The sequence below is a fragment of the Hemicordylus capensis genome, chromosome 6, assembly GCF_027244095.1.
Source record: "Hemicordylus capensis ecotype Gifberg chromosome 6, rHemCap1.1.pri, whole genome shotgun sequence".
In the NCBI taxonomy this organism is placed as follows: Eukaryota; Metazoa; Chordata; class Lepidosauria; order Squamata; family Cordylidae; genus Hemicordylus; species Hemicordylus capensis.
Window position 1 is genome coordinate 23040208 of NC_069662.1, and position 27534 is coordinate 23067741.

Below are 27534 nucleotides of genomic sequence, written 5' to 3' on the forward strand. Positions count from 1 at the left end.
ATCAGCTATGCTGGATCTATGCTCAGATCTAAGCTCAGATCTAAGGTCTCACAAGCAATTGTCCAGTCTCTAAGTAATTGACAGCCATGAGCAGACTTCAGTAATTATTTTATAATTTGTACTATTGTATATTTTTTGATGTAGACCACCTTGTGAGGTTTTCCTGAACAGCAGGGAATTTACAAAATAAAAAAAACCAATAGGGCAGTTCACATGATCGGTACTTGGGTAGGAGATGTGTCCTACCCATGTTCAGGAGCTGTGCACATTCTCATTTACTGAACCTGTCTCGTTCACTAAACAAGGTGGCATGAGAGGAGGGAGTGATTGTCTGCTAAGTGGCAGCTAGCTAGGAGCGCTCTGTCCTACCTAGCAGCTGTACTCAGTTCTTTAACATGGAAAGAAGAAAAGCCCTCCTGCCTAGCTGCCACTTGGCAGGCGATCACTTTCCTCCACTCCTATCTTCTTTACTCAGACCCGATTGATAAATGTGATTGTGCACAGATTCTGAACTTGGGTAGGACGCATCTCCTGTCCATGTATCAATCGTATGTACTGCCCTAATATCTCAGATTTAAGAGAAGGGCTTTCCGTCTCTGTCATTTCTATGGATGCTTGGACTCTAACACCATCTCTCTTTTTAGAAACTAAGCGCTGTTTCCCCTGTCTTAAAAAGGATCCCTATTGTTTGCGACCAGTCCTGTAGATTGGTAAAGACCATATGGAAGCTGGTGGTGAGAGCTGATTTGGATTGCACTGTGATCTTAATTGAGCCTGGTAATGTGGATGGTGTCCCAGCTTGCGCAGGCCTGCTCCAATGGCCCAGGTCTCTCATAATTCACTTGCAAAGGAGCTGAGGTTCTTGCAGAGGAGTTGAGGTGTTGCCTAGCTCTTGGACCACTTAATACCAGTTGGCATTGGCAAATGTTCTGAGAAATCACTATGGAGGTGAAACCAACCCTAAGAAAGCCTTGTGCTTACAAACCACGTCCTCACCGTTCCCTCGGGCAATTATCCCCTTCCTCCTTTCCTGATTTTGAGGCAAACTAGTTTGCCATTTTATCTGAATCGGTGCATAACAGTTGGAGCTTGGTTTTCAATCCTGCTTTTCAGGACACGTGCAAACCATAGTGTGCCAGTTCAAGCTCAAACCACAGTTTACCATTTAAGACAAAACAGCAAAGCGGTTTGCCTCAGACCAAGAGAGGACAAAAGGAATTGCCACACACAAAGTGGAAGGTGTGTGTGTGTGTGTGTGTGCGTGTGTGCACAAAGTCTTATTCATGCAGCACCAAACCATGGTTTGGCATTATGTCTGATGAACCATCTCTCTGACGGGGGCAGCAAGTGTGTTACCAGGAGATGATGGTTTTGCAGGAGTAATATGGAATGACTACTCATTTATTGTGCACAGCCCAAGTACCCTCCTTTCCTCCTGCCTCCATATGCAAGGCTGAGTCGCAGAGGAAATACTGTTTCCCTCTGCTGTTGCAGCTCTTGCTGTAATGAGAGCCAGTGTGGTGTAGGGGATAGTGTGGTACCGGAGAGTCCCGGGTTCAAATCCTCACTCAGCTATGAAAATCAGTCTTGTTGGGCCATTCATTGGTTGACAGCATCTTCTCTAACCTCTTCTGTGCCATGGGGACTGATATAGAACCATAGGTGTTGGATTGGGCCTTCTTGTGCACACCTAAGAGGTGCTTTTATCCCACCTAGAAAGACTTAAGACTTCAGAGTCAGGGCAGAGGGCATCTATCTTTAAACCCTGTTAAAGAATGACCAGGTCTGCTTATTCCTGGAGGGTCTATCTCATATAACAGGGCTTGGTTGCTTGACACCCCACCCCGCCACAAAAACAGGTAGCCTCAGCCTCATCACTGTCAGACAAGAGACTACTTCTTTGTAGCCCCTTCCAAACCAACCAACCTGCACCTCTGGGGTCATTAGCTTTGGGTCTCATTGCTTATCCTCTTCCTCGGTTGATAGAAGAAGGGTCTCCAAGATGGTGCAGTATTCTCGAGTCAGGGCTACAGCCACAGGAGACCTGTAGTGGCCTGGCCCCCTCAGAAAGATGCCAAGCTTCCTCTCTGAATATTGGGTCTTCATTTTTAAAAAAGCAAGCCTCTAGCCCCTTTACTTATTTATTTTATTCTATGTATTTATGTATTTATTTAACACATTTAAATTAGGGGCTAGAAGGAAAAGCACACAGGAAGAATGCTACCAAATTGCTCACAAAGTAGAAAACTTGCTCCCGCCTTCTTGTGTTCTGGCCAATGAGTGCAAACGCACTGGGGTAATGTGGACAAGCAGTGGCCTCTCAATTTTAAACATTGCTTGTAACATGAAATTTTATTCATAGTGACTAACATACAGAGGATGCACGGGTATAGAGCAGCCGAATAGAACTTCCTAACAGAAGTAGAGTGCGGAAGCGGCATTTTCTGATGTCCACCCCTTCCCCCTGAAAATATGTCTCTGAAGGCTGCACAACCCTCGGGCACAATGTTTTGGGTGGCACAGAGGGCTTCCTGGAGAAGGGGAGGGTGCCACCAATTGCTGTTTCCCCACTGCACTGCTGCAGTTAGTTGGGAAGTTCTGTTGGGCTGCTCTCTCGCTGTACCAGTGCATCTCTGAGCTGCAAGTCAGCCGCTAAATCCAATTAAATAGTTTAAACATCTTAGGCAACTTGCATTGACTAGGGCCAAGGCAAAATTTGGGGGCAGAGTTTGGAGGCAAAAGTGGGGCAAAACTACTCACCCTTTTGCACTAGTGTTGCTCTATGTTTTGTGGCAAATTGGTTGTAGCAGCAACCCCCTCCCACCTACTGGCAGCAGCCATTTAAAATAATAATAATAATAATACCAATAACCCTGTTCTGTGTGATGCTGCATTGGGACAGCATTCTGCAGAGGGTGATTTTGGCTCCAAAAATTGTCTGCCAATGGAACGCCAACCATATCGCTGCCACCTGGAGTAAACTTCTTCATTACCCCCAAATTCCATCTTCCACCCCACAAAATCCTGCTTGAAATGGGCTAGTGTTTGCCACCTGCCAATGGGATGGCAAAACCGGTGGTCCTGTTTCAGGCCAGCCCTCGTGGCATTTTTGCCATGATTCTTCATCCCCTTCACCACCATTCCCCTCACCACCCAATTCCTGGCTATGGACCCACCCAAAGCAGCTGGTCATGTCTCTGCAGGAGGGTGCCATCTTGCTTTCCTAGCCAACAAAGAACAACGAGACAATGGTGCAGGGTGTGTGAAGGAACCAAGTCTGACCCTCCTTCCAATTTGCCGCCTGAGGCTTGATTTCACCGCATCAGACCTCACTGCACCTTGTGTCCCCCCTCCCACCAAACCTCCAGCAGTCTGTGAATAATAGTCCAGATGCAATTTTTTTTTGAAAGTTTTAAATGAAAAGGAAATAAATTTATTACATGCTGTAACCTCGGCATGTCAGCTCATGCAGACAGTATAATGTCCCAGAGACCAAAGACCAGGGGACACTGGGGAGGGTGGGGAGGAGGGGAGGATGGAGTGCAGTGGGGCAGCAGAGTGGACGAAACATAAAATGCACGAAGAAACTGAAAATCACCACAAAAGAAAAACCATATGAAATGCACCTCCCTCTCTATCACCATCAAGAGGAGATGAGACGGGATAGCGGGTGGGGCCAGGTCTTATGGGATTCTCGGGGGGACACAGGCCCAAACCCTCATCAAGGAGTCCCTTGTAGCACCAGAGTTGAATGGTCATGACAGGATGGGAGGCTGGATGTGGGTGGGTGATAGCGAGCAGTCAAAACCAGTCTGGCACAGTTGCTTCTAGATTTGACAGGGCTGGATTTTGCTGGTTAGTCCCTCTCCCAAGCAAATACAAGACCAATGAGGCATTGGTGTGTGTGTGAGTCTCTCTGTGTGTGTGTGTGTGAGAGAGAGAGAGAGAGGTGGGGTGGGGAGGGAGGGAAGTATATGAAGGAGGGTTAGAGAGGTGAAGGACCTGGGTAGATGGTGAATAGACATATGGTGTGTTATGATAACTGACAGATAGTTTGCAGGAAAAGAAACCATGAATGGATGGTCATAAACTGTAGTTACAAGACTGGTGATAGATGGTTGTACATTGGGATTGGGAATGAAATGGCTGTATATTGGAGCTATGGATAGGTAGCTATGGTGGAGCTATGGATAGGGCGAGTGGATGGAAAGTTATACTGGGAACACTGATGGATATTTGTTTATTGGGACCATGAAAGCCACAGATAGATAGATAGATAGATAGATAGATATGGAGACCACAGATAGGTGGATGGATAAACCAGCCATAGAGAATGTGTTGGTTATGGCCTCACAGGATGGTGGAATTGGAGAAGTTGAAGGGCCCATGGAGTGTGCAGAATATGGGGATGGCCAGAACTTTAGGGAGCTGTCCTTTCTGCACATCTTGTTGATAAAGGTATCCCTTATCATTGTTAATGAAGTACATTCTTATTGAATTTGGTGCTGGAGGTGGATTTGCTTGGGTGGACAGAAGGATGATCTGTAGGAAACTAGATGGATAGACAGGAGGGTGGGAATGAATGATCAGTTGGGATGGTGGATGGAAGTGTGTGAGTGGGAATGGATGAGTGGGAAAACAGGGAAAGAAAGCAGGCATGGATGGACGACACCATTATGGCTGGAACGCTTGGACAATGAATAACTGAGTGGAAACTGAAAGGGAAGGAGGCAAGGGAGGGCACTGGTTGATAAGGATGAAAAAGGATATGTAAGAGTGGCTGGCTTCTGTTGGAGGGTGACATGGTCAGTGCCTCATGCTGTCCTGCCAGCATGAGGCAGAGTATGAGTGCATTGCTGTGTACCGGGAACATCTCCCTTACTGAGACAGGCCTGCAGCCAGGGCTGATTTATTGCTTTCTGTATGAACTTGACCTGGGGGTAGCTATTCTGCTGGGAGAACGTGCGTACAAAGGAGGGTGGGAGAAGAGGGAGCAGCATCAATGTCTCCAAAAGAGGGGCAACAGCCTCCCTGAATATGCACTTCAAAATGCCTTCCTGTCCACATAGCCCGGCACCTGAAGGAGCCTATGGCACACCACAAAGAGTTGCAAGATGGAGAATTAATGCAGTAATGCGTGTGTGTTCACATTTCGTGTGTGTGTGTGTATACAACTGTACAGTTTGCATGCATAGGCTCCTACTGCTCTCTCATTGTGGCTGCACATATATACTGTATTTTCCAGAATCAAAGACAACTCTGAATTTAAGACAGCCCCCTTTTTAAAAAAAGGTTATACTGTATTTGCCTGAAAGGAAGAATTTAAGATGCCCCCCCCTCCATTTCTAATATTAATGAACTTGGGGGGAACCTAGTTTTGCATTGAGGTAAATAGGGTGTTCGTATGTGTGTATCTATCTATCTATCTATCTATCTATCTAATACACACACAGAGACACACACCTTGTTCATATATGTATGATGTATGGGCACATCTAACTCCAAAACTGATTTAATAACCATTCCCTTTGCCCAGGGAATTCTGGGAACTGTAGTTGTGTGAGCGGTTAGAGATCTTTAACAAATAATAATCAGCACCCTCACCAAACTAAAATTCCCAGGATTCTATAACGGTGGCCATGAATAGAACTAGTATAAAACCTACATATGCTTATATGTGGACAGTACCCCGAAAGTATAGGTCAGAAGTATGTGGGCGAGTGTGAGAACTACCAGCCCATGTTTTGCATAGATGTATCTGTTTGTGCGTATATGCATGTGCTACACCTTTGTGTAGATCCTGATATGTGTATACTGAGCAATGTGGAGCAATGTTTGTTACCCAGGCATGAATGCACACTGTTTTCAAATGTATCTAGGGATATATCTACCCTACAAACCAAAACAAAGTTAATAGCAACAGTTCTTCCAAGGATCTCTGGGAACTGAAGTTTTAGGAGGGTGCTGATATAGAACTGTAGCATCCTAGAACTAAATTTCTCAGGGTTCTTTAACAAGAACCCAGAAACCAGTTTATGCATGGAGAAACCAGTTTATGCATGTCAAGCAGACATTTCTTGAGGATATATTTCCACTACAAATGTAACCTATCTTTCCCATTGAGAAGCTTTAGGAATTAAAGTGCTTGAAGGGCAGCTGGGAAAAAGGGTTGCCTCTATAACTGTGCCTTTAACAGTGGCTTGATCAGCAGGAACCAGCTGATGAATGTGATGACTTGCTACCTGCTGCAGATCAAGCTGCTGTTACAAGGCAGAGTTGCAGGGGTTGGTTAAAAAGTTGGCAACCTTACTGGGAAAGTCAAACTACAAACACTCAAATGCCTCACAAAATTGCTAATCCCAACATTCCTTGGATGAAACTATGACAGCTACATTGGTTTAGTTTGATTTATAATAGATATTCTGTTAGTCTTGATAAGACCTGGTATGTATGCTCACTTGTGTTTCCTGATGGTGTGTATACATATCACTTCTGTGATGTGTGTCTGCAGTCAGATATATGGTCATGTGGAAGCATATTACCCATTGATGTAGGCTCATTGCTCTGTGTGCATGTTGCCTCTTTAAAATATGGGATATTCTCCCACATGGGTTCCTAGAAGTGTTTGTGTGTGAAAGATATTCTTTGTACAAATGTGCAGCTGCACTCCTTTATTATGTGTGCATGTGCTACCCATGTGTGCATGGGCATGTGTCAGTGGAATCATGCACCCTGTCAATGTGCATTTATACTCCATTTGTGTGCACACACAAGGTGGCAACACTCTCAGTGTGTTTTGCCGGAAGTTGCTCTAATCCAAGGGAGCATGTGCAGAGCAGCTTGAGGTTGCACACGCAGAGCCCTTTTGAAAAAAGTGAAGCTTGCCAATCACCTTAGCGGGAACAGGTAGTGGGAGAGACTAAAACCAATCCCTCCTTTTGTTTCCTCTCCTGAATAGCCAATCACTGGGATACTTGCTTGTTTAAAAAGGACTCTGCCCACACTGCCCTGAATGCTAATTCAGAGAGGAACTGCATGTGGAACATTGAGTTGTATGTGCAGTTCCCTGTTCAGCTAGCCTGCTGCTCTCCTGTGCGCAGTATCCTTGGCAGGATTAGGGTGACTCTAGGTCTCGTATACATCAATTCCCCAATTTTTTAGAGCCCACATTCTTGACTTCCCTTTTCATCTTCAGATCTCTTGAAAGGTAAGCTGGGGATGGCAAGCGGTGGGGAATCGAAAATGTTTTGCTCACACCTTTGGAATCCAGATTGGTTTGGGTGTAAATGGAATGAATGCAAGCAATGTTTGCATCTTCTAAAATAAGTTCCTGTCAAAAGGAAGGTTAAGGGATGAGTGTGTTGGGTGCTGTGAGCTAAGAAAACAACCCTGTGGCACCTTAACAACTACTACTGCCATTGTGGCACAAGCTTTCTTGGGAAAAGCCTAGAAAGCTCCTGCCAAAATACATTTATTAGGCCTTACATTTAAAGAGACTTAACTAGTTTAGTGGTCTTTCCCTTTCCCCAGGGAATTTAGTTCTGTGCAGGAGGAGATCTCTCAACAGAAGCTCCCTTGTCAAACTAAAATTCCCACAATTCTTTCGGGGAGGCTATGACAATTAATTGGCATAAAACCAGCATGAGTTTTTAGGATAGACATGTTCTTAAGGTACCACAAGACACTTGTTTTTGCTAAAAGAAACTAATATGGTTATACTTCTACAATGGAGAGGGGTGCAGGGGAAGAAAGAAATTAAAAAATTATAGAGAAGACATAGGGAGTCCAATACTGTACATTAATACAAGCTTGAATGTTGTCCCCATTGACGCTCCAGCCCCCCCAAATGCCCCCCCAACACTTAACAATTCAACATTTGAAAATTCAAAACATTTTGGCACATGAATTGCATGTGAAGGAAGGAAATACCACGGGGTATCAGGTAGAACAAAGACCCTGGCATTTGAATGTATGTGCAAGTAAAGGGAAATATTTAATCTCCCTCACCTCCACTATTCCCTCTCAAACCATTTGAAGTTCTCTCATCTGATTTCTTTTTGGAATAATCAAAGAAAAGTTTGTTTTAATTGCAAAGTTCACCCAAAGCATTTTTAAAACCTTGAAATTCCTGCAAAGTGAATGTTTGCGATTTGATTTGTTTTGTTAATAGCTTGGGTTATTTTGGTCACCTACATTTAAGACAGAAGTAAAAAATAATTTCAAAGTTCAAGGCATTAAAATATAATATTCTGTATTAAAGTTTCTGTTTTGGGCCTGGGCATAGATAAAGATTTTTAAAACCATACTGCAAATTTTCAGGGAATGAAAATCAAGATTTTCACTGTTTGGTGAATAAAAATATTTATAAAAATTAGTTTTTTCTCTTGAGCAATTGAAATTATTTACTCTTTGTTTTGCTCAGTGTGAGCAGAAAATAATCACTCATATTTGGGAGAAAAACACTTTGAAAACCACAAAGAAATCTTTCTCATATATACGTGGTCATATATATCTCTCTCTATATATAGGCAAAATAAGACCACATTTTCTTCACCCCCTGCATCTAATGGTCTTCTCTCCCTCGACATGCCCCGTGGGAAATCCTTATGCCTCCATTACAGGACTTCTTAAAATGTTGCTGTGGCAACTGGAGGGGGGAAGAGGAATTTATGAAAAAATAGCATCACTTTCTAAATTTTATTCTTATAATTATTATATTACATCTGCTTGAAAAAATAGCTCTGTGTCCCTCCCCCACCGCCCCTGAGCCCACCCCTCGGCCCCACATTTTGGCACCATTCTCTGCCAAACATGAACAGCCTTGCCCTCCCTCCCGACAAGCCTTGCCCCCACCAGTGGGGGGCAACATCACACTTCCATCACCACCACCACCACCACCCCACCCACACCCAACTTTTCCTGAGTCTAAAATCACCCGTCTTTCCTCCACCTTCCACCCTTCCTCCCAATTTCATATACTATCAGGGAGAAGCACTGCTGAAAAACAATATCTGAGTGTCAGAAGCTAGCTCCGTGGTCAGGAGGCTTCTCTCGAGCATCTGCTGTCTGTTCTCCCCCTACCCTTTCCAAGGCCTCTGATCAGTCCTAACACCTGCGAGATAATGGAGCACTCTATTGCCTTATTTTCAGAATGAATTAGGATACATTCCTTCCCATCCCTCATCTTGAGGATACACCTAGAGGCAGGTATCCAGCTTAGCAAAGGTACAGAGAGGTTGTCTTGTAGCAGACACAGACATACAAACACAGAGCTTGTCCATATGGTATGATCTGGGTACTATTCAAGGCATCTTTTAGCAGAATGGCTTCTGTTTCTTACTGTGGTTTACTACTCTGCAAACTTGATCTGTCCAGTAAAATGGAAGGACTGGCCCAGTCAGCCGCACGAAGGGATTTGGAAGACAACTTCCTTTCTAAAGCATCCTTACATTAAAAGATGATCATTCTTAGTGAACTTTACACTTCAACCCCGTAAGGGATGCTTCTTCCTATGATCATTCAGGCTGTACATTCTGAAGCGCCATTAAAGTCAGCAAATTGTCAATTTTTATATTATCTTTTTTTTTTTAAACAACTATGGGAGTTACCACTTGGATTTTCTGTCCTGAATGCCAAGATGACTGGGGCAGTCTCTGCTTATGACCAAACAGTGGAAACAAAACATACCAGCTCACATTCAGTGCAGCGAAATGCGAGAAGCCGGAGCACTGCTCATGTGGCTACATGTGTGTAACCCGTTGGGGCTGTTGTGGAGTACAGCCGTTCTATTCCAACTTAAAACCACATAAACACAGTTGTGCAACGTAGTTCCCATTGGAAATAACGGGCAGTGTGCAACTGCATTTGCACAACTTTACCTTGGTGTGGAAGTTCTCTGTTTCGTGTCCTCCAACCCCCCACATTTTGCTGCACGTCAGTGACCAGCTCTTGGATACTCTGGCTGTGCAACGGTTAGAAATTGCACATTATGTACTCAGAAGTACTGAACCACAACATAAAGCGTTAATGGATAAAGGAACCTACACAAAGCTTATTAAAAGATTAAAATACTCATGGACAGATTCACAGATGCCCTTCTGCTGAATCTATCTTTGGGCCAATGCGCACACAAACCTAGAAGCACCCCACACCGACATGCTGACAACTTTATCTATGCTCAACAGCTGACACCATGCTTAGGTTTAGGTCTACACGTGCAGCGGAATGCAAAGGGAATGGCCAAGGCAATAGAATTCTGAGGTGGTAGACTGGGATGTGCCATTTCAGACTACAGGTGAGTGAAACCACTTATGAATGCTCCTGTGTTAAACACACACACATACACAACCTCTCTGCAAGTAGGAAAATAGCACAGCAGGGTGGGTTAGTAACTTTCTCCCTGGTTCTTTTTAGTTGTGGGGGGTTTTTTATGTGAGAAAATAGTAGAAAACAGCATCTCCCTTCACACTGACCGACTGAAATGGCACCATCCATTCTACCATCTCAGGTTTCTACCATCTAATTCTGCTGCATGTATAAAACCAGGCCTCTAAGTGTTAAAAAAAAGATTAATACATACACACAAGGATTCAAATTGAGTTTGCTCACATTTGGATTTGGAGCCTTTGTAAAATTTTGCCTTGGATTATTATTCTTCTATAACAACCTAGCAGAGAGTAGCTTGCTTTTCTGTTGAAAGTGCTGGTTGGAGTAAAGAGTGCCTCTGAGTATATGCAGGATGTGCTTCTCTTCTCAATTAATCCCCACAAGCCCCCATGCTTCTAATTAGGGCCTAGAGCCTCTGAATAAGGTCTGGTGTTTTTCACATGAAGCATTACTCAGGCCCATAGATTGTGACTCTCCTGCTTGCTTGTGTTGACATAGTTATAGAATCACAGAACTGTAAAGATGGAAAGAACCCTGGCAATCTCCTAGTAGAACCCCCTACTCAGTGAAGGAAACTGCTACAGAGTCCTTGACAGACAGTCCAGCCAGAACTTGAAAACCTCCATCGAAGGAGAGCCTACCACAGCATGAGGCAGGCTGTTCCACTATCCAATAGCCATTACGGCTAGGAATTTTTTCCTAATGTCTAGACTAAATCTGCTTTTAAGTTCAACTAAAACCTGGTCCTGAAAATAGTTTCTGTTGCTATACCATGGCAAGCCCTGGACCGTAAGAAGCCTTGCAGGCAACCATAAGCAAATACCCAGTAAAACACTGGTATATACAGAAAAGATGTTCATGCTTTCTCAAGACACCTTTAACTCCATATTCTTTGTTGAGCTGGACATAATGAGTGGCACAAATCATACTCCCCCCTGTGGATGCCCAAGGGTCTTCTCCCTGGTCCCCATAAAGCTGGTCTTCAACAACACTCTTCCTGAACTCCTGGGATTTTCTATGTAATGTCTCCATCTGGTTTGAATAAAAAACCCAAAACGAAGCAGACTTTTTTTTTGTTTAACTAGTAGAAGCTTGTTTGAAACCTATTAATGTTCTTCAAATTAAAACAACAACAACCCTCCGCATATGTGAAGTTTTTTGTTGTTGTTGTTGTCTGCAAGTTTAAGCAAAATGTCTTGGTCTCTTGCACACTGAAAATGGAAAGATTAACATGTTGCAAATTCAAAATATTTGTATTAAAGCATTTCTATCAGTTCATTTATTTTTCTGAAAATGTCAGAAAAAAACTATTTAACACATTTCATGATTCTTAAAATCTTGCTTGAGACATTAACATATTTTTAAATTTTGGAGAAAAGGGTCAGAAACTTAAAAAAATTGAAAAATGGCATCAACATTTTGGGTTTTAAAAGAAAACATGAGAGCTGGTAGCATTCTGTATATGGAAAATATAAATGACATTTAGCAATTTTCCAATTTCTTTATAATAAAGGGTCACATTTTAATTTTTATTTTCCCCATGTCCTGGAATAGTTTTTATTTTTATTTTTAAAACACATTCTTTGTTTCATGTTTTTGCAACTGAAAAGCATGGAAATCATTCACTGCTAAAATGCAATCATTTTCTTTTCTTTTCTTGGCAACACAGTCATATTGCACATTCAGCAACCAAAGTTTTTCTTAATAAATTAAAAACCCAAGCATTTTGAAAAGAGAAACATATTTCTATTGCCATGTAGATTTCAAATGCTTTCTCTGGAAAGACCAAAGAGAAGGAAAGAAAGTAAAACAATTCTACTAAAATTAATCCTAGATGTGAAAGCAACGTTTGGGTTGCTGTCATAATTTTTCACAGAAAAATTATTTTTCTTCATCTGGGCAGGGAAGGAAATACCCCAAAGAAAAGCAAAAGAAGGACATACAAAGAAAGTGGCAGTATTTCTAAGCTGTACTGTGATACAGTTCGATAAAGATGCTATGATGTTATCAGTCTCTTTATTTAGAGCCAAATTACATGTTTATCAAAAGCATGTGATGATACAGCTCTCCTGGAACTGCACCACTTCAGAATGCAGGTTGGCTTGACCACACCCCTTCAGAATACTTGACTGAACACACCCTCACATTGCAAAAATAAAATAAAATCCCTGCCTATGGAAAGCAAGCGTGTCAAAGAGGAAAATGGTAGGCTAGCCTTCTCCCTGACATGCTAGTTTTGCACACGCACAGGGTTTTAGATATGGGAAATTATTCAAATATGCAAATCCAAGCTTGTAAACAAGTCCCCAAAAGTTACACATTCATCTAAAAACTAGCCCACATGACCAGGCATGTGAATGTAAGTCATCTACAGCCTGAAAAAACTAAGAACCCTATGCATAGCCATTATTACAAAATGTCTTGCCTTCTTGTCAGGGGGTAATTTTTACTCAACCTAGGTGTGTCAATGAGTGGTTATTTACAAGCACATGTAAACACCCTCCTACACCCACCCACTGCATTCTGAAATGGTACAGTCCAGGAGAGCGATATCACATGATTCTGCTGAACATGAAGATCTGCTCTAGCAAACCAGCCAAACTAAAGCAAACAAAGGAAAGCAATCACAAAGGATGAAGAAAATGTTATGAAAGCAAATTGCCCATTAACCCTGATAGGTGAGTGGGGGCTGGGGGGCAGGATTTAAAGTGCGGAATGGCAACACAGCAGAAGTCCCAAGGCTTCTCGGTCTCATCCCCCTCCTGCATATAACTTTAAAGTGGGGGTGGGGAGTCGTTTGTAGAAAAGATATAGTGATCACAATTTGTAGGGATGGCCATTTGCTGCTGGAGAATGTGTAATTTGGTATGCACATTAAATTGTCTTTTTAAGACAATCAATGCAGTGGAAGGGTACGCAGCCATCTCGAAAGGAAACAGACTTACAGACCAGTCCTATGAATAATTACTCAGAAATGAGTCATAATGGAGTTCATTGGGACTCACTCCCCTGTAAGCGTCCATAGGATCACAGCCTTAGCTGATAGTATCCCTTCCATAAAATGCCTCCCCGCCCCCTTAATCTTCCGTTACACAACAAGACACTTCATGGACTTATTGTGGGACTCTGTGTGCCCTTCAAAGAGAAACCTTGGTCAATATGACCGACTTAACAACTGCCCCCATTTTCCCACCCCGGAAGTGGGTAGGAGGAGAATGCACCGCAAAGGGGGGAAATTGTATACAAGAGTTTGCATTAAGCAACTCCCCATCCCCTGCTCCCAATTTTGCTTGGGGAGAGGGGCTCCCAATCACCCTCCTAAATCTAGCCAGCTATTGAATTTTATTTATTTATGTTTTTGCATAGGAATCGTTGCATAAAGAGCTTCCATCATCTGGGGAGGAGAGTGATAGGACTGAGGTTGGATGGGATTTTGGGGAAGGACTGGGGATTGTATGGGCCTCCACTAACATGGGAGAAAGTTTGCATAGTGTATGAGATGGATGAGTTTCCGAGTAGGAGTGGTAGGCCATCTGATGGTTTTGCAGGGGTGCAGAAAGCTCTTATGAAAATGTAAAGGGAGAAAAATGTGTTTCCAAGTGAAAAGGCTAATTCTGCACAACCCCCTAGGCCAATACATGTGCTTTCATTAACACAAGGAGAATTGTCCTAATCTATGCTAAGGAGTAGGACTGCACTTGTAACACAGGTACTAATTCCTCATGTTCACAGATCAGCTGAGTTGGAGCCCTATCCTTCAGACATAAAGCTCTTTCTCTCAAAGAGGTTTAAACAAAACTTACAATAAAACCTGAACATCCTGGGTCAAATCTGGCAAACTACAGGCAACTTAGGAACACAAAAGATGTAGAGAAACTTGTTAGCAGGTCATTTTAGTGAGTGTAGGCTCAGACGCTGGCTCCAAATCCCTTCTTCCCTTCTTGAAGGGGCCTTATTTCCTGACCAAAGTCTATGAGAGTGATAAGGTACATCTGTACATGAAGCTATAAGGTACAACTGAGCTCAATGGTCCTTCAGATTCCTGCCTCTCAGAACCTTCCAAAGGATCTTAGATCTCACTGTTGTAGCATTCCCGATTACAGGAAAGGGCACAGATCCATTAAAGCTCATCCATTAAAACAAATAAAACTCCTGCACATAGAAAATGAGTGTCAGGGGAAATCCTTGGCTAGAACCGTCTTCCTGACGTTCTGTTTTCTATGTGGAGCGAATTTTTTTGCACGGAGCAACATTCAGTTCTTTGAGCCCCCACCTGCATCCTGAAATGGTACAGCCAAGACACTGACACCCTCAGTGAGAACTTGGACTTACAGTCGTCCCTGATCAGCACAACAGGGCCTCGGTGTGACTTATCATTCCACTGACAGAACCATTTTTATGATATATGATGCTGAGAAGTCAATCACATGCTGCTGCTGCTGCTGTTGAAGATGAGAAAGCTTTGTCAGCAATTGTAAGACCTTACCCAAACCCAGGAGCCACAAAATATAATCCTGACTTGCAACATTTACTTGGGGAAAGGCTCCTCTTGATTTCAGCAGAAATTTCAACAGAATTTTCATCTTTGCTGGACCAAAGCCACTGAAAGGCTTTATTGGTAGAAGGATAACCTAGATTGTCCTTAATGAAGTAAACCGTCCCTATGCTAGCACATAATCAACACAACAAATTCCTAAATATTAAGAAAAGAGCAACCAGAATCACAATGAATACCATCAACATCAACAGACTGACAAAAGCTATTCCGTATTTTGTCATTTGTCCGCAAATCCTTTCACAAACATCTTGGATTCCAAGGTACAACAAACTGAACTGCATATTGTGGTGTGTGTGTGAGAGAGCGAGAGAGGTACACACTCCATCTTTAATGGGAGGTTATTGGAACCAATTTTGTGCTGGTTTAATTCAGTCAACAAAATGGCAGTTGCCCAGTGGCTACTTTACAGTCTTAGGGTGTGTCTACACTACAGACCTAAACTGGTTTAATGTTGATTGGTTCTTTCCAGGAAATCCTAGGAACTAGTTCTTTGAGGCAGGGAGGAGGTTTGTAGAAACCTCCAACATATGTTTTCCAGCATCCTCACATCAAATTGTACTTCCCAGGATTTGCTGTGGGGAGCAGGCCATGAGCATTATACTGGCATAAAACCAATCTACATTTGTCACATAGGTATAGAGCTAACATGATTGCCACTGCATCTCCTGTTTACTGAATTCTCACACCACAAGACCAATCCAGAAGCCCCTCTGTTGTATTTTCTACACATATGTTTATGTGTATTAAAATAAACAATGGGTACTTTCATTTTCATTATCAACATACTCTTCAGTACAAAGTAACCCCTTCTACAAATCTGGCCGGTGATAAATTCTTGCTACTCAGCGACTTGGACAAGAAAAAAGCCTTCACTATTGCAGAATCTCTGTCTCTACTATCCTCCTCCCCATTTCTTTCTCGATTAGTATCCTTCCTCAATCCTTGCCTTACAATCCTAATTTTCAACACAGCTTTCTACTATATTGGTAAATAAACCCACTATAGTGTTTATGGGTGCTGACTTATAAATCTGGCAATAACTTGACCAGCAGGAAGTAGGTTATTTCAACTGCTATTGCATAAGTTCAGGTCTTGAACGTCCTCTAGAAACTGAGAGAACCAAAGTATGGAAGATGTAAGAGGATTTCTTGCTTAAATGTTAACTATGAGTAGTTCTTTCTATCAGTCAAAAATTAGTAATCATTTGCTATAAATGGGTTTATGAAATGGTTTTACCATTCACTGTCTGAACAAAACAAGTTTGCTCCAGGATGGCCAGCATAAGAGAAAAGTACTTCATGCTATAACTTTTTTTTATCTGCCGTTGTTATTTTTGCTTTAATTTTGTCAATCACATTGTCACATTTTTGCAGTGTTAGCTACTGAGCGGCCCTATTGGTGGGACAGAAAGGCAGGGTAAAATTAATGTAAATAAAATAAATGCACCAACAAAATAAAATGTTTTATCAAACTTGCATTGTAAAGGGAAGTGCTTCTAGGGAACTATACAATATCACTTACTAGTAGCTCTCTGAGAGCTGATTCACATGGCCACTGCAATGACATGCAGTTACCAGTGTTGGTAAGTTTAATGACAACAAGGTCTCTATGACCTTTAAGGTCAATATTTAACTGACATAACCAGCTCTGTGCCACATGAGGCTAAGAAGCCAATCGGCTGCTGCCAAAGATGTGATGCATTGAGCAGTGCTCACAGACTTGACATGAACCTACATGATGCTTAATGGGAAAATCAGTTTGGCCAGTGCCTTCCTGTTGGTGTTTCATAACTGTGTCATCGCTTGTTTTTGTGCGACCCTGGCTAGCCCACATCAGACATCAAGGATATGAATGCTTTTACCATGTGAACGAAAGACCTGTTCAGGGAGAGACACGAGAATCAACGGAAAAGAACAACTAGCCAACGCTTCAGCTGCTCATGAGAACTGGCCCTAAACGGCTACCTTTCAGACTGCCGTGGAATATGAAATTATGCTCCAGACATACCAAACAGCTTTCACAGGCTATGCACAATTCTCTCCCTATGCTCACTTTCAGGCAAAACATACATTTTCACCTGCCAAACAGTCACCCTGCCTATTCATAGCATCCACCATTGGCTTAACCAATTTTCAGAGCAGCTTCCATATACTTTAGATTTTGTTTACAAATTGTCTTTAAAAACTATAAGGAACCAATGTACCTCCCAATAGTTCCTTCTTCAGTTCCTGGGCTTCTTGACAAAACATTTGGTTTTGCATTCCTCATAAGGTGCTTTCACTGAAAAACTGGAGTTGTGCAAATCTGTAAAACTGATCACTCATTTTTAAAAGGATGAATCAGATTGGTGCCATAAGCATTTGGATCCCCCACCCCTGTTTCCTACAGCTACTAATTGCTAGGAAAACTGTTCTTAATGGAAGCTAAGGCTCTGAAGATTGGCAGCCTCCATGAAAGAGAAAGCTTACAAAGCGAAGGTGCCACTTGTATGTTGCCCCTCTGATGAAACAGTTCCTCCACTGAACTACATTAAATAGAGAGGACACCGCCACATACGGTAAGACTGGAGGAGACTATCTCTCAGTTCCTGTCTCCAGTCTGGCATCTGTCAAAATCATTGCCTTTTGTACTCCTCTCCAATCCAGTCTTGGAACATCCACATAAGAGAGCACTAGTCCTGCTGCCCTCTTCTCTGGAGATCACTGTATGAATTGCTAGTGCACACACCATACTCCTCCCCCTTGCATTGTTCTGGATTCTAGGAAAATGTTTGGCAATCAGGAGGCTGTTGGATTCTGCTCTCCCTGCCAGCATCTTAGTCATCTAGGACCCCACTCTCAGGAAAGAAAAAAGCCCTTTAGGATACACCAAGCTCCTACAATGTGCGGTGCTTCCAACCCCCTTGCAGGATGGGAACAAGTCAGGGGAGGGGGCACTGGCTAAATTTGGTGATTTTTTTGTTGCAGGGGATTGCAAGTCCAGAAGGAAAATATACCTCTTTTTTTTTGTAGTTGTTTTGTAGTTGTTCTCTTTTTTTTGTCATTTTGTTTTCTTTTGTTTTTGCATATAACATTAAATATCGTCGCTTACAGTATTACATGCAAATACATGCTGGCTTGGAAAATGCAGACTCTAAATAGTTTAGCTTGGCGGCGCTATTCCTTACACTTTCTGTTTGTCTGTCCCAGCAGTGTCGCTTTGAAAAATGTGTTCTGTACTCTGCTGTTGGATAACATGTCCCATACTTTGCTGCTCCAGAAGATTAGGAGATGTTTCTTTCCCCACATGGTCGCCGGCAAATGTTCTGATCCTGTTGTTCTATATATGTTTTTTTTTCTGATGAAAAATAGGTTTAATTTGTTTCCTGCATTTCATTGTTGTTTGAGTCTCTTTGTTTCTTCACCTCCCCCCCCACTTTGTTTTTTTTTTGCGCAATCAGATCAAAACGCTATCTCATCCCAGGTATGGATGGAAACAGTGAAAAAAATCACAGTGTAAGCATCCACTTCAACAAGAGGTGCTCCATTGTCGTTTTCTGTGTGCGGGGAAAAAGAAAAATGAAACAAAACAGAAGAAAGGAAGAGAGAGAGAGGCGAAGAAAGAAGGCTTTCTCCTTCAGACTTAGTTGGACGCTGGAATTTTCTGCTCCCAACCGCATGCCGTTCTCTATGCCTGCCCTCAGCTCCTTCATCTGTAGGAACTTGATTGTTCTTGGAATATCTACATCATAGGAAAGTCATTATCATGCATCCAGGCAGAAGGGAACGCTTGACCTTATTGCTTGTGATTGATGGAAGATCCATGCACAAAAGAGAAGAACAATTCCAAGGAAAGGGAGAAGGCCCAAGGCAGATGGGTGGGGTGGCCTTCCCCAAGGAGACCATGGAGTGTCCGTGTGTTCAAAGAACTAGAATAGCTCAGTAAATAAGTACGGAGAGAAAGAGAGAGAGATAACTAGAGATAGACTGAACAGATGTCTACAGTAGGGATGGATATTTTATGGGGAAAGGTAGGCAGGCAAACAGATAAGAGAAGGATAGATGGACTGAACATAGATTACGGCATGTAGACCGAGAGACATCTAACTGATGAAGGGAAGGAAGAGAAAAAAGAGTCCAAGGAGGTTCATACTAAGCTCTATGGCTCGTTACAGTCCTGAGTAAGATGATGATGAGGGAAACAGCATTAAACAGAGAGAGATAAAGCGCAAAGCCAGGGCCAGAGAAATATCGTGCAGTCCAGTGAAGCTGAAGAGGGGGAGAAGTGCAGGCAACCCAGGCAGGAGGGCCTTGGGCCCCTTCCTGCAGCCTTTGTCTCTCACCAACCTCCACCTCCTCCTCCTTGTGGGAGCATTTGGATTTTCATAGCAAGCCAGCCTTCCCCACACACCCTCCCTGCAATAAACTTTAAGCCCCACTTCTGACCCAGAACCACAGGGACAGAAGGCTTCAGGCCTTGGGAATCTCATGGACGCTCCAGAAAGTGCAAACTTTAGTGCAACACCACCTGTGAGATGCCTCCTGCATTTCATTTGTTCTTCCAGTGCATTTGGCTGCTTTGTTTTCTTTTTCCTTTTTTTTTTTTTTGGCATTACCCTATTTTCCCCCCTTTTTCTTCTGTTTTTTAAAAAAGAAACAAACATACAAGCTAACCCCAAGCATCCCTCATGTGTCTCTATAGGATGGAAGGGATGGGCGAGCGGGGACGTCGGACGGAACCGGGTGAGCCGAAGGGAGTGGGCGCCGGAGACAGGCGCAGTCCAGCAATGCTGTTCAGGCTGTGGGACTTCTCATAGCCTGCAGGGAGTGCTGTGAGGAAGGAGGGAGAGAAAGATTAAACAGGTGAACAGAGGAAGAGGAAACAGGCCATCTTAAAAGATTCTAAGCATCTTTCTGTGTCACCACAGTAACTCGCTAGAGGAGATAGCTACTCTCTGCTACACTTCATATGTCTTACATGGACCATTGGTCTGCCTAGTAGGGATGTGTGAACCAGCTCGGGGTCAAGCCAGTTTGCCATCCGTCTGGCCTGCTCAATGCCTCACCCTTGAGCCACACAGGGCCTGGTTTGGTTCCGTTCGACTTCGAGCCGAACCATCCAGGCTGGCTCAAGGGTTCTCTGAGGTGTTGTTTTTTTAAAGAATTTTGGCCTTTCCACAGTACTTCCACTCTTGATGGCCTCCGGGCAGTATTGCAGGTACCAGCTGAGCAAGGATCAGGTAAAACGAAAGGCCAACAAAGCTCTACCTGGCTTTCTGAAGCTGTCAACTCTGTTTCCTCAGTCTGGGCAACATGTCCTTCAAGTACAGGCTGAATGTTCCAGACTACTCTCCCACGCCGGCATGCTCCCCAAATCATCTCCCCATGAACCCTATATCCTGACTTTAGCTTTCTTCTTCTTCTTAGAAACGGTTAATCACTGGCCTCTTCTTTTGAGCACAGTGACCCAGGAACCTTGGAAAACACTCCCTGGCCTTCCTCACTCCACCCACATAGTGTAATGATATCAACTCCACCGCCGACACATATTGGTTGCTATGACCCATTTAATTTATGACATTTTTGTCCTGCAACACGTGGACCCATCCCCCCTTTAATCCTCACAACAACCCTGAGAGGTAATTTGAGAGAGAGTAAGCCAGTTCACATGATTGCTAATGGGGTAGGACAAGAATCCAGATAGACGGATCACCATCTGGCTAAGGCTGGTTTCATGGCCACAACTCACCTTTGCAGGGGTGCAGAAGCTATAAGGATAGTCCGCCTGAGAAGGCTATTGGACCCCATAGGGTTCCAAGAGGCCTTGGAAGGTTATAGAGTTGGTTCTACTGGTGATTCTGTTGATGTCCTGCTGGAGACCTGGAATAGAGAACTTACCAGGGCAGTAGACACAATTGCCCTTAAGCATCCTCTCTGTTCCACTTCAAAATCGGCCTCATGGTATATAGAACAGTTATGGGAGCTGAAGTGGCAAGAGAGAAGACTGAGGCGAATTCAAAGGGAGGAGAATTCAACTCGAATCTGACAAGATATGACACAAAGCCCATTTAAAGGCTTATATTGTGGCAATACGTGCAGTAAAGAAGCAATTCTATTCTGCACATATTGCATTCACAAGCTCACATCCAGTGGAGTTCAGAATTGTGAGGGGAATGATTCAGGTCCTCTCCTCTCTGAACTTGAATTTGGAGTCATCGTTGTCATCCCTCTGTGATTGCCTTTAATAACGTTTTTGTGGATTAAATCTCTCAGATTTGGGCTGACATGGACTCTGCTGTTTTATTTATTATGTACTTATTTAATTTATATACTGCTTGACTCCAAAGGGTCTAGGCTCTCAAAAGGTTCTGTTACTACAGAATCAATGGTAGTGGTGTCCGGTAACTCATTTGATTATAATGGATCAGTTTCAATTTGTTACTCCTGAGGATGTGGACAAACTTCTTGGAGGTGTTCAGCCTACCACCTGTCCTTTGGATCTATCCCCAACACGGCTTATGTCATCTAGTAGGGAGGCTGTTAGAGGTGGCCTAAATGACATCATAAATGCCTCACTGGGGGAGGACAGGATGCCTCCATGTTTGAAGGAGGCAATTGTAAGACCTTTACTTAAGATGCTTGCCCTAGAGCCCTCAGTGATGGATAATTATAGGCTGGTCTCCAGGTGGTTGGGCAAGGTGATTGAGAGGGTGGTGGTTGATCAACTTCAGGTAGTTTTGAAGGATACTGATTAGACACATTTCAAACTGACTTTTTAAAAAAAAAGTTTTTTTACATTTTATATCCCACTCTTCCTCCAAGGAGCCCAGAGCGGTGTATTACATACTTAAGTTTCTCCTCACAACAACCCTGTGAAGTAGGTTAGGCTGAGAGAGTAGTGACTGGCCCAGAATCACCCAGCAAGTATCATGGCAGAATGGGGATTTGAACTCGCGTCTCCCAGGTCCTAGTCCAGTTCTCTAACCACTACACCACGCTGGCTTTAGAGTGGGCTATGGGGTTGAGACAGACTTGGTTGGCCTGATGGATGATCTATAACAAGGAATCGACAGAGGGAGTGTGACTCTGCTGGTTCTTTTGGTTCTCTCTGCAACTTTTGATACCATTGATCATATCCTTCTGAACTATATGGGGGATTTGGGAATAGGGGGTACTGCTTTGCAGTGGTTCCATTCCTACCTCTTAGGCAGATTTCAGATGGTGTCACACGGGGATAGTTGCTCTGTGAAACGAGAGCTATTGTCTGATGTCCCTCAGGGCCCTATCCTATCCCTAATGCTTTTTAACATCTACATGAAACCACTGGGTGAGATCATCAGAGAATTTGAAGCAGGGTTTTATCAGTATGCTGATGACACCCAAATCTATTTCTCCATTACATCACCATCAGGAAATGGCATAGCTCCTCTAAATGCCTGCCTTCAGGCAGTAAGGGGATGGATGAGGGAATGAAGCTGAATCCAAACAAGATGGAGGTACTAATGGCGAGTGGTCATAATTCGAGGGATGTGCTAGAACTTCCTGTTCTGGACAGGGTTGTACTCCCCCTAAAGGAACAAGTACAGAGATTGGGAATACTATACCCAGGCCTCACCCTGGTATCTCAGATGGAGGCTATGGCCAGCAGCACTTTCTATCAACTTTGGTTGATATGACAGCTGTGTCCATTCCTTGAAGATAATGATCTCAAAACCATGGTGCACTCAGTGGTAACTTCTCGGCTTGACTACTGCAATGAACTGTATGCGGGGCTGCCTTTGTATGTTGTTTGGAAACTTTCGTTAGTTCAAAATGCAGCAGCCAGACTGGTCTCCGGGGTTTCTCGGAGAGACCATATTATTCCTGTTTTCAGGGGCATAGTGAGGTTCCCGGCAGTCAGGGGACAAAGTTCAGCCAGGGGGCATCCATCACGCGTGCAAAGCACACCCCCCAAAGCCTCAAGCCATGCCCCCTGCATTTGACAAGCGGGCAGAGCAACCTAATCCCTGACCCAAGCTTTCCTCTCCCCATTTCTTGAACTCACCATTCAGTGAGCTTTCGATGTGGGAGGGTGGCTGCCACCGTGGCCAGCAGCAGCGCTGGCTCATTGGGCCAGGCCGGGTGCGGGGCTGCTGGGGGTCGTCCTCCTCCACCCAGGGCGGTTGTGGATCGAGGCCGGGCAGCCCCTCCTCCGGTGGCTCCTACATGGCGGCCAGGGAGCGGAGCAGCGGCGAGAGGTAGTCTGCTGGGAGGAGGAAGTGAAGGCGGGGGTGGGGGAGAAAGGAAGCCCTTCTTCTCATCGCGAGGGTGCAAAGTGCTGCAGGCCCCAGCTGCAGAGCACCAGCACCCAGTGCGGAAAGGGTGGCGGCAGGGCGCATCCCAAGCCTTGTGGGCCCCTGGACCCTCCAGGCCTGGGGACAATTGGTCCCCCCTTGTCCAATGGATGCTACTCCCATGCCTGTTTTAAAACGGCTGCACTAGCTGCCAATATGTTTCTGGGCAAAATACAAAGTGCTGGTAATTACCTTTAAAGCCCTAAATGGCTTGGGACCTGGTTACCTGGGAGAGCGCCTTCTTCAGTATGATCCCCACTGCACTTTAAGGTCATCAGGAGAAATCTATCTCCGGCTGCCACCAGCTCGTCTGGCAGCGACTCGGAATCTGGCCTTCTCTGTAGCTGCTCCTGGGCTCTGGAAGGCGCTCCCTATGGATATTAGAGGCTTAAACGTTTTAGCAGCCTTTAAAAGAGCCCTAAACATATCTTTTTAGCCTGACCTTTAGTGAGCACGGAAATGATTTTAAACTGATTTTAATTTTGTTTTAATTAGTTATTTATTTGTTTTTTAAATCTGTTTTTATATTTGTGAATCACCTAGAGCCATCTGGGTGAGGAGGTATAAATTTTTTAAATATACAGTTAAATAAATCCTACCCAGCTTTGGGAACTGTGCACACCCTGAACTTTTGGTCATGTGGTAGCAAAAACCTAGGTAGGAGGAGGGGGAAGTGATAGTCTATGAGACAGGAGCTGGGAAGGACGGCACAGCACTTGCATCCAGCATTTCAATGAGATAGAAGAAGCCATCCTACTTGGCTCCTGCCGCACAATCATTTCCCGCTCCTCCTACCTAGGCTTTTGCTATCACAGGTCCAAAAATCAAGCGTGCGCACAGCTCCCGAAGCTGGGTAGGATGCTTGTCCTACCCCATTAATATTCATGTGAACTGGCTTAGCAACTGGCTCAAGGTCACCCAGTGAGCTTCATAGAGCTGAGTGAGAATCTGAACCCAGGACTCCCCACTCTGACACTCATAAGCACTACACCACAATGGCGTTCACACCATTATTGGCAGTAGCTGCAATCTATTGCTTATTTACACAGAAAGAAGCAGCATTCACCTCTGGCCACTGCTCTCCTCTCACTAGCAGCACAGTTTTCAAAGCATGAGCTAGGGGCTACTTGGAACTAGATACATGCTAAGCAGATTTACATAGCTTTACATCTGAAGCAAAAACATCTTAAGCATCATCCTTATGATGTATCTGTAGCTAGGCTGTACCATTTCAGGCTATAGGTAGGGATTCCCCCATATAAAAATACTCCCTATACATACAAGACCAGTACGCCAAGGGAAAGCCTAGCATGGATCCTTCTCCCAGACTTGCTAATGTACATGAAAGATTTCACATAGGGGGAGCCTCCACTAAAATGCAGTCTAAAATGGTACAGCCAAGAAACATTTGGCGGATTCTGCTTGGCTGTTTGAGCTCCAGCTACTAAGCAAAATAACTTTGTGCAGGTTTTAGATAGTGCTTTGACTCCCTAAGTGTGCAAAGAGCTTAATTTACATAATGTCAGAACTGATCCATATCATGTTAAAGAAATCATAGTTGATTAATCCATTAACTAATGTGATTAATCAATTGATTACATCTGCATACATGTAAAACATCTGTTTTCTAAGGAGAAGCAAACTTCTTCTTTTTTTAAAGTGGTGCATGTATATTTGAGAGCAGGTGCCCTCTTAGAAGAGGTATTCTTTCTTGGGAGAGAGTGAAGGAATGATGCTTCTTCTAAGATGGTGGTTGACATTCTAACTAAAGAACTCCATGGAAGTCCCAGTGAAATTAATAGTTAATTTCATCAAGTTAATCCTGACTACCTTGTCATTAATTTCAATGGGACAGCTGCTATGCAATTTGATCAGGATGTCAGCTGGTGTCTGCAAGATGCTGTTTTAATAAGTCCTTATATTTAAAATAATTAGCAGTGGCTGACATGAGAGCCAACCTTCCGTCAATGGTATGGACCTGCCAGGGCTGCTTTGCAACTTTAAAAGTAGCCCCGATGGTGTAGTGATGGGGCTATTGTGGCATGACTTCAAATGAGCAGCCGTGCAGAACTCCTTTTCATCGGAGACAGGGGTTGGAGAACTGCCTATCATGCCAGTCATCTTTTTAAAAAAGCGTTGCCCAATTGAGGGCTGCCTTTTTAGCCAATTATAAAGGTTTTTAATGAGTTGATCTATCAATTAAAAGTTACAAGCTGTGAAAAAAGTGAATGGTACAGCCCTCCTTAGCACTCAAAGCTCTTGGGCCAATCAGAATCACAGCCACGCCACTAGGGAGAGAGAGAGAGAGTACCAGTGTAGCATAGTGGTTAAGAGCACGAGCGGTTATCTGTAACCGAACTCACTGAGCAAGCCACTTTGGCACGTCACCATCTCCTCTCAATCTGTAATATGGGGGTAATAATAAATAGTGGCAATACTGGCTTACCTTACAGGATTGTTGTAAGAATTAACACATCTTTCTACATATTTTGGGTGGGAAGCATATCGTAATTCCTCCTGTTACTGTACCACTTCCGAAGGCAGGTGGGGGAATCTGCTGCATGCTCCTCACACAGAAAAACCAGAGGGCTTAGCAGCAGTAGCTTCTCCATGCCAAAGGCAACTGGAGAAGAGACTCCATTCTTTCCTTGGATTGGCTCATTCCCTCAGGAACCTATAGCTAGGATCATGCCCTTTCACCCCACCCTGACTCCCTCCCAATTTACCTCCCCTGTCTTCCTAGTACAGGGATATTATTGTGAGCACTCTTTATATACCCACAGATATATGCCCCCCAAAGCTGGGCATGCAATACAAGCCAACATACATTTGAAGCTTGCACCCTTCCTCCAATTGGACAGATGAGGAGATGAGCATCTTAGGGTTGGTTACTGTTTTTAGCACATCATATGTGCACAAGTAGTAAGTAGTGTGTCAAAGTGCACTGCACATGGTACCTATGGGCAGAATGTCATCACTACATAGGGTGCAGTCACATCGGTTTCTGGGGGAAAGGGGGCTGCGGGTTACAGCACACACAGTGTGTCATCTCTGTAAGAAAAGTTGAGTCTTTGTGAGAAAGGTGGTTATACATCCTCTAAATACGAATATAAATCAATTTTTATATGTCAAGGTCGTGTCATCACATGTGAACTAAAGTAAAACCTTATAAAGGACTCCTTGTAGGCGAGTAACCTGTCTTAACACACATGTGCATGGGACTGCAGGTCAACATGCACTGTGTATGTTGGCAGTGTGAACTATTAATTGTGTGCACGGGGAGAAATGTGTCGTTAGATAAGGCTGAATAATGTCCATGTAGACAGGAGTATATTTTCTAAGCACTTCAGTGCAAGGTGCTTTGCCAGTAATGTTTTGCTTGTTGCTTGCAGCAGGCTGGGTAATGGAGCAGTAGCTAAAATAACATCCAAGCAGGTGGCATATTATACATGTGGCTAATATGTCATTGCCTGTGCCAAGCAGATAAAAGAGTGCATGTAGAGCTGACTGTCAAAATGCCCTGAAAAAATGACAAAGCCCTGTAACACCTCAAGACGAACACATTTATTATATGCTTTTGTGAACTGCAGTCCACTTCATCAGATGCAGTGGACCACAGCCCACAAAAACTTGTGTGTGTCTTTAAGGTGTCACAAAACCCTTGTTTTTGATGCAATTGGCTAACACAACTACCCGTCTGGAAGCTTTTTTAATCCACGTGATAGTAGTGTATCAACACATGAGCCAGGAATGCAGGTAAGTGGTGTATCAGAATACAGTGTGGAACAGTTATATGTTGCATGTATAGTACATTTGAATACCATGTAACCTCATGTGCCATGCCCACAGTGTGTTGTAGGAGAGTTAGTGTCTTTAGCATTATCAACGTATGTGCAGTGCATTTCTGCAGTATGTTGCGGGTTGGAATAGTATACTTTAAAGTATGCTACAAAGCAAGCACATAAAAGGCATTCCGCCACATATACCAGCATGTTCTCTGTGAGCCCATGTGGCATGCTACACACCATGTAATGTTGCATCTTATGCATGCAGATAACAAGTCATCACATGCACCGTGCATATAGCATGCTTTTAGGTATTAGGACAGCTTGTTACTGAATGTCTTTAGTATGTAACACAGAGACAGCTCCCATCTCAACTCTTGGCTCTGAGCCGAGTGGAGAAACTGGACCTTAGTGCAGAGTAAGATGTGTCAAGGCCTTCTTTCCCATCCACCAGGCAGCCTGCCCACCCCAGAATCAAAAGCAACAACACACTG

General features: G+C 43.7%; 1 protein-coding gene across 13 annotated transcripts in view; it reads right to left on the reverse strand.

Moving 5' to 3' along the window:
- Nucleotides 1-3917: 3917 nt before the first annotated feature.
- Nucleotides 3918-27534, reverse strand: part of LOC128329628 (potassium voltage-gated channel subfamily C member 1-like) — a 91669-nt gene continuing 68052 nt past the window's right edge. For 2 of the 13 annotated variants that reach the window (XR_008309726.1, XR_008309725.1), the window contains 2 exons: nucleotides 26213-26306; nucleotides 19685-19752 (listed from right to left, as the gene is read on the reverse strand). Coding sequence is in view for 2 of the 13 variants with exons in the window: in XM_053261141.1 (XP_053117116.1) it covers nucleotides 19619-19752 (134 nt within the window). In the remaining 11 variants the exon portion in view is untranslated. Of the gene's footprint in view, nucleotides 19753-26212; nucleotides 26307-27534 lie in introns of those variants that run through there. The other 11 variants (XM_053261141.1, XM_053261142.1, XM_053261147.1 and 8 more) reach the window with 8 other exon arrangements.